The sequence below is a fragment of the Ylistrum balloti genome, unplaced genomic scaffold, assembly GCF_031769215.1.
Source record: "Ylistrum balloti isolate Yb309-2 unplaced genomic scaffold, AGI_CSIRO_Ybal_v1 Utg370120, whole genome shotgun sequence".
Taxonomy (NCBI): domain Eukaryota; kingdom Metazoa; phylum Mollusca; class Bivalvia; order Pectinida; family Pectinidae; genus Ylistrum; species Ylistrum balloti.
In genome coordinates this window covers 209,681-221,851 of record NW_026782137.1, presented here as the reverse complement: position 1 = coordinate 221,851, position 12,171 = coordinate 209,681, and the positions used below count along the sequence as shown (strand labels likewise).

The following is a 12,171-nucleotide window of genomic DNA, read 5'->3' as shown; positions in this document are numbered from 1 at the left end:
AAATATGAAAGTAATTTTAATAAGCATGCTTTAAACTTGGTTTTCTTTCTAAAAAAAAAAAGAGTTACCACAGCTTTAATAAGTGATCGATAGACAAGCTAATGATGTTATACATATCATAATACATGTACACATTATTAAATAGCTGTTGTTTCGTCAGTGCAAGTTTTCAGGTTCACTTTTTTATCTAGAATTTGAAAACTTTGGTATTTCTTTTCATATATATTGAGTGGATATGAAGTTTTAGCGTTTTGCACTTCAATGACCAAGGATCGAATGACTTCAATATTTCTTATTAAATACATAGAATTAGCTTTGTTTTCATGTTTGAACATTAAAGAAGTCAGGATTTCCCGTGGAACCAATTTTCTATTTATTGTAAGAGCGACCGGAAATTTTTATCTATGAACCTGAAAATCATAACGATCTAAAATCTGCGAGGTTGTAATGAATGAAATCTGAAATAAAACCAAAATACAAAATGGAGAAATCGTTGGAAGTCGATTTCAGAATCATAATTGTAGTATCGATTTCTGACTTCTGACCTTCGGACTTCTGATATAATGTACGGAAATTAATTTTCTACTTAAAACAAATTATTCTTAAAGAAATCCATGTATGACGTATGGGAAGTATGGTAGACAAAACACTTTCTCTGAGTAAGATCGGATGACGTCTGAAATAAATGGACTTAGTAAAACTTGAGAATGCCGGAATCCATTACATGTGACGATGACCTTGGCCAGAAAAAAGAACTGGAACTTACGGTATGATGTTGACGAAAAAATTCTTGGCTGAAATAAATGTTCTGTCTATGGTATAAGTGACCTCGTCCTTTGACCTCCGGAATTGAAGATCAATCCAAATAACAACTTTCCTCAAGAAAGGCCGACGAAACTTAAAAGAAACTGTGGAAATCGATTTAATATCGAAAGAGACTTTGACCTTGGACCTTCAGACATGAAAGGCAACCCCAAGAAGCTCTTTCTTTGATGCAGCCCTTGATGAAGATTGAGCGAACCCAACAGAGCTCGAGATGTTGTGCAGAAATACTGAAGTAGAAAGACGAGAGCAATTAGCGATCGGGAGATATAGTTTGCGGTTTCACTCATTTGAAACATTTTGGACCAATAGAGATAGAAATGGATGTATATCAAGAGTCTTGTTGACCAATAAATGTAGTAGTCGGTTTTTGTTTTCAATATACATGAAACCTTGATAGTGCCATAATGACGTCACGTATTGTGTGATGTATGCTGAAATATTTTCCGGTAATGCTTACATTGGCGGAACATCTTTTCCGTTTACTTCACACACTGATCAATCTCCGTTAAATCCTGGTGTAATTACGACATGTTTTTGTTTGTTCTCTGTTTTATTTTATTCGCTTTTGATACCCATTTTTTTCTGATAACTTACAGTGCCAAAGATTTAACTTCTATGCATAGAAATGGCATATTTTGCAGTAAATATTCACCTCGATTGAATTTTGCATTCATCTTATAATTCGTTTAAATATATTTGTTGTTTTTTTAAATAAGCATATGTTTTGTTTACAACATCGCCTGTCCTTTGTTTACTATTATTTACAAGTCAATTATTGTTGACAAGGGGAATAACCGCGCGGATATTAAAATGGTCATGTTAACGTTTTCACCTGTCATTCTGACGTCACTGTTGATTCACAGTGTAACTGACGTCACTTCTTAATGCGCGATGTAGATTTGCTCTGATAGTTTTTCCCCTTTTTGTCAACAACATCTAAAATAACAAAATAAAGATAGCTCTCTACTGGGCCTAGCTAAAAGAATAGCCGTCTTAATAAAGAATATCACAGAAAAAAAAACAGTTATTAGGAAGCTACTTAAAAGTTAATAAAAAAAGGTGTTTTGGAAGCGAATCAAGCGGAATTGAATCATGAACCGACCGTGCTTTGATTTCTCTTAAATCTAGGCATCGATCTCAGTTATACTAGAACATTTCATAACGGATTCTCCCACTTAAATAATGAAACACTGTGTCTAGAGTTTCATGAATTTGGTATTTCTTTTGATATGTATGGAGTGGATATGCAGTTTTAACGTTTTACACTTCAATTATGTTACCAAATATCACACTTAAATATTTCCAATAAATTACATAAAATTTAGTCTGTTTTCATGTTTGAATATTCAAGTCGTATACATGTAGACAATATATATCAAAGCAATTCTAATCCACAAATTGGTGTTTTGAAATTCAATTATGACATGAACAACCACTGTTTTAAAGAAAAGAATGATGATGTTTTACCACAAACATTTATCTTTATATACAACAAAGGTTTATATCCAGGAATAGTGTACAAAATTTAACATAAAGTGTTGTAGGTAATCATAATAAATATTGAATTTTGTAGCTGAAATAGGAAAGAAAAATCCTATATAGGTCATGTATGGCATAGTTGATAATAAATTAACATGAAAAAAAACCCCAATGAAACAGTCTCTTCAAGGAAGCGATCGATAAAGTAAGTGGAATTTACCGGAAAGAAGACTAGATATTTTACGAAACACATTTTCTATTTTTAGTAAGAATGACCTTGACTTTTGACCAGTACATTATGTGAGGAAGTAACTCGATAAAATCCAGGATAAATAAGATATTGGTTTGGAAAATTGTTAAGAAAGTGATATATTATTAAATTAGTATTTTTAAGTTTGATAGCTTGTGCCCAATCTCATTGTACATATTTGATGCCATCAAATATGTTTAAATCAATATAGTATTTGACCTGAAAAGCAGGTTTTATCAAGCTTCTTTCTTCGAGAAAATCGGTGTGAAAATTACCAAAAAAATAAAACATATTATGCGGAAACCAATATTCTATTTATAGTTAAATTGACATTGACCTTTGACCTCCTGACATGGAAAGCAATCTTAAATAAGCAAATAAGGAAAATACGGCATACGGGTTCTTATAAAAAGTCAGGAGAATAATGAAATGCTACTCTGAAGAACAATGTTTCTTCGAAGAAGCACTGGATGAAGTCAGAATGAGCCACGTGTGTATTAGGTGTCATTTTACATCCAGGTCACGAAATATGAATTTGTTAAGGTATAATTCATTCGTTTTAAATGAAAATCGCGAAAAGTTTGACCCGTGAAAATTACCAGCCATACTGTATATCTGCCATAACATCGTGCTTCCATGATAACTTACCTTGATTTGTTTACAATATCGTTTGTTCATTGTTTACTCCTCACAGTTGTTGACCAGGGGAATAACCACACGGATATTAAAATGGTCACTTTAACCTTTTCACCTGTCATTCTGACGTCACCATCTGTTACTGTGAAATTGACGTCACTTTCTTAATGCGCATTGCAGAGAATATAGAACTGCTCTGATAAATCCGATTTCCTGATTTCGTCAATAAAACGTAAACCTGAATAAAGATAACGCGCTATTGGGCGTAGATATATGTGACTATTAAAGGAAGGAAAAACAGGGTAACACCAAGGAACATCAGGTTAACACCATGGAACATCAGGGTAACACCATGGAACATTAGGGTAACACCATGGAACATCAGGGTAATACCAAGGAACATCAGGGTAACACCAAGGAATATCAGGGTAACACCAAGGAACATCAGGGTAACACCATGGAACATCAGGGTAACACCATGGAACATCAGGGTAATATAATGGAACATCAGGGTAATACCATGGAACATCAGGGTAACACCATGGAACATCAGGGTAATACCATGGAACATCAGGGTAATACCATGGAACATCAGGGTAACACCATGGAACATCAGGGTAATACCAAGGAACATCAGGGTAACACCAAGGAATATCAGGGTAACACCATGGAACATCAGGGTAATACCATGGAACATCATGGTAACACCATGGAACATCAGGGTAACACCATGGAACATCAGGGTAATATAATGGAACATCAGGGTAATACCATGGAACATCAGGGTAACACCATGGAACATCAGGGTAATACCATGGAACATCATGGTAACACCATGGAACATCAGGGTAACACCATGGAACATCAGGGTAATATAATGGAACATCAGGGTAATACCATGGAACATCAGGGTAATACCATGGAACATCAGGGTTACACCATGGAACATCAGGGTTACACCATGGAACATCAGGGTAACACCATGGAACATCAGGGTAATATAATGGAACATCAGGGTTACACCATGGAACATCAGGGTTACACAATGGAACATCAGGGTAATATAATGGAACATCAGGGTAATACCATGGAACATCAGGGTAATATAATGGAACATCAGGGTAATACCATGGAACATCAGGGTAACACCATGGAACATCAGGGTAACACCATGGAACATCAGGGTAATATAATGGAACATCAGGGTAATACCATGGAACATCAGGGTAACACCATGGAACATCAGGGTAATACCATGGAACATCAGGGTAATATAATGGAACATCAGGGTAATACCATGGAACATCAGGGTAACACCATGGAACATCAGGGTAATACCAAGGAACATCAGGGTAACACCAAGGAATATCAGGGTAACACCATGGAACATCAGGGTAATACCATGGAACATCATGGTAACACCATGGAACATCAGGGTAACACCATGGAACATCAGGGTAATATAATGGAACATCAGGGTAATACCATGGAACATCAGGGTAACACCATGGAACATCAGGGTAATACCATGGAACATCAGGGTTACACCATGGAACATCAGGGTAATACAATGGAACATCAGGGTTACACCATGGAACATCAGGGTAACACCATGGAACATCAGGGTAATATAATGGAACATCAGGGTTACACCATGGAACATCAGGGTTACACCATGGAACATCAGGGTAATATAATGGAACATCAGGGTAATACATGGAACATCAGGGTAATACATGGAACATGGAACATCAGGGTAACACCATGGAACATCAGGGTAATACCATGGAACATCAGGGTAACACCATGGAACATCAGGGTAACACCACAGAACATCAGGGTAATATAATGGAACATCAGGGTTACACCATGGAACATCAGGGTTACACAATGGAACATCAGGGTAATATAATGGAACATCAGGGTAATACCATGGAACATCAGGGTAACACCATGGAACATCAGGGTAACACCATGGAACATCAGGGTAATAACACCATGGAACATCAGGGTAACACCATGGAACATCAGGTTAACACCATGGAACATCAGGGTAATACCATGGAACATCAGGTTAACACAATGGAACATCAGGGTAATACCATGGAACATCAGGGTAATACCATGGAACATCAGGGTAATACCAAGGAACATCAGGGTAACACCATGGAACATCAGGGTAACACCATGGAACATCAGGGTAACACCATGGAACATCAGGTTAACACCATGGAACATCAGGGTAATACCATGGAACATCAGGGTAACACCATGGAACATCAGGGTAACACCATGGAACATCAGGGTAACACCATGGAACATCAGGGTAACACCATGGAACATCAGGGTAATACCATGGAACATCAGGGTAACACCATGGAACATCAGGGTAATACCATGGAACATCAGGGTAATATAATGGAACATCAGGGTAACACCATGGAACATCAGGGTAACACCATGGAACATCAGGGTAACACCATGGAACATTAGGGAAAATTAACTGAAACAAAGTTAATTGTTTCGACAATAGAATTGATTCCTTACTGTTATCGCCTTTCTAAGATTTATTAGTAGGAGGAGATAGATAATGTCCCAGCACACATTGTTTGCTAGGACGCGAACACTTTAAGGACAAATAGGTATGTACTATTTATCCTTGGCATTTCTTATTTCGTGATTTATCCTTTAATAGACAAAGAGAAGAATCAGAAACCACTTTAAATGCTTACTATAGAAAACTATTATTCGTTATCAGCAATATTCGTAGTCTAAAAGTGATCTTTGGTTCCCACATTTTTGTTTTTCTGTATCATTTTATCAAATGCAAGTTGTTACTAAAACTAGAAAATACCGACATGTCAACAGACTCATAATCCAGACTCCAATTTAATAAATCTAGGGCAAAGGATGAATAAAAGAAAGGTTTACACGGAGACTCCTGAAAAATTTCATGGATAATAAGACCAGCTATGTCCATCTTTGTTAATCAAAGTACTTAGAGTCATTTACCAAATGAGAACAGTACATACCACAACGAAACCACCAGCCATACTAAAATCACTCAAGGAAATAGAATACTTTCTGTTGACGAGAGAAAACTTCCAGGTACACGTAGTCAACCTACATCTCTCGATATCGTATATTGTGAGTTTATCTGTCAGTTGTCGACATTTTGTACTAAAATCGTGATATTGGGATCAAGTCCTTGAATATCGAATCAATTGTGACATAAACACACCATTTGTTGGGAAAAGGGGGATGTCGCTATCCAGAGATGAAAAATTAACGACAGGGAAATTGAAATCATATGCCTTGGTGGAGAGTGGTCGACAATGTAAGAAAAAGTCGAGGTAAGCGGCTGATAGAGTCTGTCGTGGCATGATTTCAAATTCTGGCGAATATATAACATGGTCAATCAGTTTCTTGTGATATAAAGGATAGTTCATGAGCTGTCATGTCATTCTGATTTATAAAATGAGTTCAATAATTTAATGTGACACGCGCCTTTCTAAGGTGAATATATGAAGCTATACAGTGAGGGAAATCAAATCCTATTTATCGGATATCTTATATTCACCTAATAGCAGAGAAAAATCAATCAGTTACCTTATATATCTGCTTTTTTCATTTCTGAAATGGCTATGTAACGTCATTTTAATGACTTTCGATACGACCATCTTTGACTATGAGTACTTGTACAAGTGATGTATTTGTGACTTCAGTAATATACTTCCTTCAATACCTTCTGTCTGTAGTTAAAATTCTGGGGATCTTACCCAGGTTTTAGTGAGATTTATAAATTCATAAATCTTATATAAACTCGAAACGAATTTATTATTCTTTTTATCACATATATGATATATATTTTTGCAACCATTCCTGAAACAGCATTTTATTAGCATGATAAAAGTTCTAAAAAGGATATATCCTCACTCTATACCATAGCTGTTTCATTGGTGACATCACAATGCATATTATCTCATACATCACAACCTTTCAGCCAATCACAGCTCCACGAGGGCATATTACACACTTAATAATAATAAAACAATATGTGGTGAATATTGTTACGGTGATAACAAGACAGCTAAATGAAAAAGTTCTCGTCACAAGAGTCGTCATTTCCTGTATTTATAACACAGGAGTCATTATGTCATTGTGTCAGTTGTGATGGTGAACCATCATCGATGTCGACACTATTGATGTCAGACAATATCGTATTATCACGAGGTTACTTGTATTAAAAATAAAGACTTATTCTTGGTGATGATGCATTAGACGCATGTAAGCTATTTCTATATGCCGTAATTCCCTAGATAGGTGAAGACATTCATCTTTTTCCGGCTAAAAAAGGCATACACCTGTGAGGTGTGGGAGAAAAAAAATCTTAACCTTCGGTCAGTACAAAACTCCTGTTTATAAGAAACGCACACAGAACAATCCTTAAATGAGTGTTGGAGTACCTGTATCCCGAATCATTTTCTGACAGTCCATAAACACTGAAACCTTTACACAATAGTTTATATTTCTTAAAAACTGTCAGCTGACTAATATTGGTTTTTAGTAAATATTTTAATACAGTTATGTACAGAAGTGTAAAACTTCTGTCATATAGAAATTTAGTTCATTTATCAGAGTTTTGGCACAGAGACTAATTATTGTTTCTAGCGGTAAGATTTGTACATCACCTAAACCATCAAATGTGTTTCTTATGAATGACACTTTAGAAGACTATGTATATATATTATAGAATACGCCTCCCATTTTCCTCACATAAAACACAAAAATAATGACATTTTCATACAGGCTCGTTTTAATGTATGTTTTAATAAATTACACACAATAGGACAGCTACACATTAATAGCCGACAGGCACAATACACTGCATATTCATCAACGTACTACACACATAACGCCAGGTCTATTTCGTGATCAACTCTGATTTATAGGCGCTGGCCATCTGTCCGATATTTACATAACTGATGACTGTTTGTATAAAATTGTAATTGTGATCGATTGATTTACATACAGTAACAGGTCACACTTGTGTTAAAAAGATGTAAATATATTCAACATTTGAATATTTTTTATCTTGTGTTACTGATGAGTGCTAGACACATCAATTCAAAGTATACATCAATATAAAATGGAATTGATTGACAAAATAAGACATTACTTAATTCAACTAACTGTATAAGACCTTTTGTATTAATAAAACACAGAGGTCTTACACAGAAAAACGTTTGTGTAAATGAATAAGTTCTCTTCTCCCAATCAATCATTTCATTATAATGATAACGAGTTTTACAATAATTAGTCTAGATATGTAACTAAATCACGGCATGAATAATAAAACTACAAGGTTTTCTCTAGATACAGCATATACCGACTAGAAAAAGGAAACAGCTTCATTACTTATAATGTCATTCTAGCACTGTTTGGAAGTTCAGAAGGGATGTCAAACATCATATCTAAATCTGCTGGCAAATTATAAGATGTACACTAACGACAAATTTAACATTAAAAAAAAATTGTCTTATTTTTGAAAATTTGATAACTTGACGGACAAGGTATGTCGATTTATAAATTCAACCGATACAACATGATTTAACATTAGTGATTAAGTCTGTAAAATTTTTGACATAACAATCAATAGATGATAATAAATAGTTTTACTATAATGTATGAATATGTAAATATTTGGACTCGTTAGCACTATACAATATGGATATTTAAGCTCTACTAAATACACTAGGTAGGTTAGAAACTCGTACGATCCCGCTGATACACACCATTATTAGTCACATTTACAGACACGTCCGACAATTTACATTAATTGTCGGACTAGTCAGATTTTGAATTACTTATCACATTTACAAATGTAACCATGATAACATGAATAATACATTTCATTTCCTAGGTTCACTTTCTCTCTAAATATTTCTATGTGAGAATCCGGTGTTCGCTTCGAATGTTTGTGTCAAGATTCCAAAAACATAACTGTCGATTTGAACTTATGAACACAATAAATATATTTCAGCTAGAATTAACATATCATTATACACTTGATATCAGCGAACGTGAATCCGTCTGTAACAAGTCCGATATTCAAAAATACATACGTTGCAATATTTGTAGATATACACACATTAGTTTGGCAATCGTTATATATAAAACCGCACACGAGACTATGTCCACGTTCAAAATTTGAATTACCACTTTTATAAAGTATAATTAGGTTACGTTAGTCTAGATGTAATATAATTATCATATTATTATGCATTTAAACGTAACGATTTGGATTTCCGTATGAAAGCACAAAATTGTTCTTATAAAACATTCCTATAATTCCAAGGCAAGGAAGTCTTACATTACTACCACGTGGTATTCTTGTCAAGTGCTTTGGTCGATGGATTTCAAATGGTGTCACTCGGTTGTAACATGGATCCCTTTTCCACTGACACACGGACATATGATGTAACAATCTGATACAACCTTGTAGGCAGGGTCAATAATTCACCAAAACACTCATCACAATGTGTGCTACTCACACTCTTACCATGTCACTTTGGCACTTTGTTCGGATAATGTTCTTTCACATAATAGTCATACTGTAAATTTACACTGTCTTATCGTCCGGTAGAATATTGCGAGCCCTTCCTCTCAGGTTAGTAAAAAATGAATGCATTTTCTTTATATCTTGTAGAAAAGATTGATGCATTGCATTTTTTGTCTCAACGACTGGTTTAGAGGTTGTTAGAGATGGTATCGTGACGGTCCCAGGAAACACAACGTCTTCCTCTTGACTAGAGTGTTGTGATTTCCTATCAAACATTGCTGATATCACGGGCCTTCTTTTCCTTCCAGAAAGTTTTGAAGGGAATAAAACGATTTCTTCTTTAGAAGATACCGGCGCCTTACTAGGTAGTTTTAATTTCTGATTTTGAACTGATGGGAGTGTTGTGGATGGCATGGATGTTGTAGTCTGACTGCCAACTGTAGACGTTGGATCTAGTGTTGTTGTTGTCGATGATCTCTGTGTTGTTGTAGAAGGTGATATCGCCGATGTCATTTTGTCAGAATATGGTTTTTTTGTCCTTGGTGTAGAAGTTGATGCATCAGACAATGATGTGCTAGGGGTTTCTGTAGGTGATCCATTTGTTGTCGGTTTCAAATTTGACAGAGGTTTTGCTACATAAGTATCCGGTACAATTTGCCCTGCAGTCACTAAGGGGACGTGCTCTTTAAAGTTTTGACTATTAGAACCGTATGTAGTACCTTGAACATCCGTTGTGGATTCAATAGTGCTTGTTGTATCGGTGGGAAGTTTAGGTGATGTCGTGGTAACGGAAGTCTCCGACGTCACTGTCACAGATTCTGTATCACTTGTAGTCTTCTCAGTGTTTGCTTTCCTCTGGATTTGAGCAATAACTCTAGGAGAAGTTGTTTTGGTTGGAACTGTAGATACGGTGGAAGCAACCGTAACATCACTTGCCGTCTGTTTTTGGATAGTGGTTGAACGTTTTGACTGAGAAAAAGTAATTGTAGAAGTTTCTGGAACAGCGTCAGTTAACATTGTTGAAGGCGTGGTAGGTCCAGCTTCAGTATGTGTGGAAGTGGTGAGGTGTTCTGAAGTAGTCGGTTGACTCATTATAGTAGTATGAGGAACCGTTGTTGTCCCTCTTGTTGGAGTTTCTGTTGTTTCATCAGTTGTAGCTGATGTATCAGTTTTGTAATTTGCACTCGAAGATGCCGTTGGTGCACCAGTAGTTGTTCCGTCAACGTTAGTCGTAATTGCACCTGTAGTTGTAGAGGCGGACACAACAACGGTACCCGTTGTAACCGTTTGAGGGATAGAAGAAGTTGAAGTTGTCATTGCAGCTGTTACCAAATCTTTATTGGTAACAGTTGATGAAGGACCTGTACTAGTTTGGGTTGTAGTTGTTGAAGACGTTGGTGTCACATTATTGTTCTCAGTTAGGGTCGTTGATACAACTGTTGTGATCGTACTTGTTGTTGTTGCTGTTGTACTTGTTGTTTTAGGGGTTTTAGTTGTCAACTTTGCTTTTGTACTGGATACCTTGATAATTTCAGGTTGAGGTTTGGCCACCAATTCCGACTTTTGCGCTCCTTTGGACAAAGATTGTACTGTATCCTTCAACTCACACAGATATCCTCGCCATCCTGGCTCACAACTGCACATCCACTGGCATGAATCGAGAGAAACTGACTCAGTGCATTTTCCATGCTCACACAGTGGTCCAAATATTTTGCACCCGTTTTTGATGCACGGGTTAACGTCATTTGCTGCCAAATCCTTTGTCGGTGGAGGTAGAGGTTGTGCCTTTTCTTCTGGCTTTAATTTTCCTAACAGTTTTGGTGGCCACAGAGAATTAGCCTGTACTCCATTATGAGAGTTTAAAGAAATTATATAAAGCAGCAATCCATATTTCAAGCACATGCTTGCAACACTTTTAATTAAATCACAACTGTGCATTGTTTATTTGAAGCAGTTATTGTATTATATCTCAGAAGTGATATTGTCTGGTCACTCAAAAACTGGGTCGTCCAGCTCACAGCGTGTATTTACATCAAATGTATTTATATGTTCGTACTTGTATACATATAACGTCCACAGGGGCTCTCCCCTACGTCCTTACTACACGTACGTCTGACGCACACACAATGTCAATGTTTTATGGACAGTGTCACATATTTTATAAAAGCAATGAATCGAAACCACAGTTTCGCTCTCTCAGTTCGATTATCAGAAGAAATTCTCGTGTCACAGTTGAGTTAGATAAACAATAACCGACGTTGAAGTATTCCGCTCCAGACGTGCGGCAGTGGTGTAACGCTCTTCCGGCAGTCGGTGAATGTATGGACGATGAGATAAGTAACTGGCGTCTTATACTAGGTGGCAGAGACGGATGTCATTTATACGCCTCCGGCTTTATTACGAATATTATAACTTCATT

The 12,171-nt window shown here is 36.3% G+C and overlaps 1 protein-coding gene across 1 annotated transcript; it reads right to left on the bottom strand.

Annotated features, from left to right (window-relative positions):
- Window positions 1-9,812: 9,812 nt before the first annotated feature.
- LOC132550307 (mucin-2-like) lies at window positions 9,813-11,654 on the bottom strand. The gene has a single exon (XM_060214354.1). It carries the CDS (start codon window positions 11,652-11,654, stop codon window positions 9,813-9,815), a length of 1,842 nt encoding a protein of 613 aa, XP_060070337.1.
- Window positions 11,655-12,171: the final 517 nt, after the last annotated feature.

Excerpts from the sequence above, each read along its gene's own strand:
- LOC132550307 (XM_060214354.1), bottom strand. The coding sequence starts at position 11,654 with ATGTGCTTGAAATATGGATTGCTGCTTTATATAATTTCTTTAAACTCT.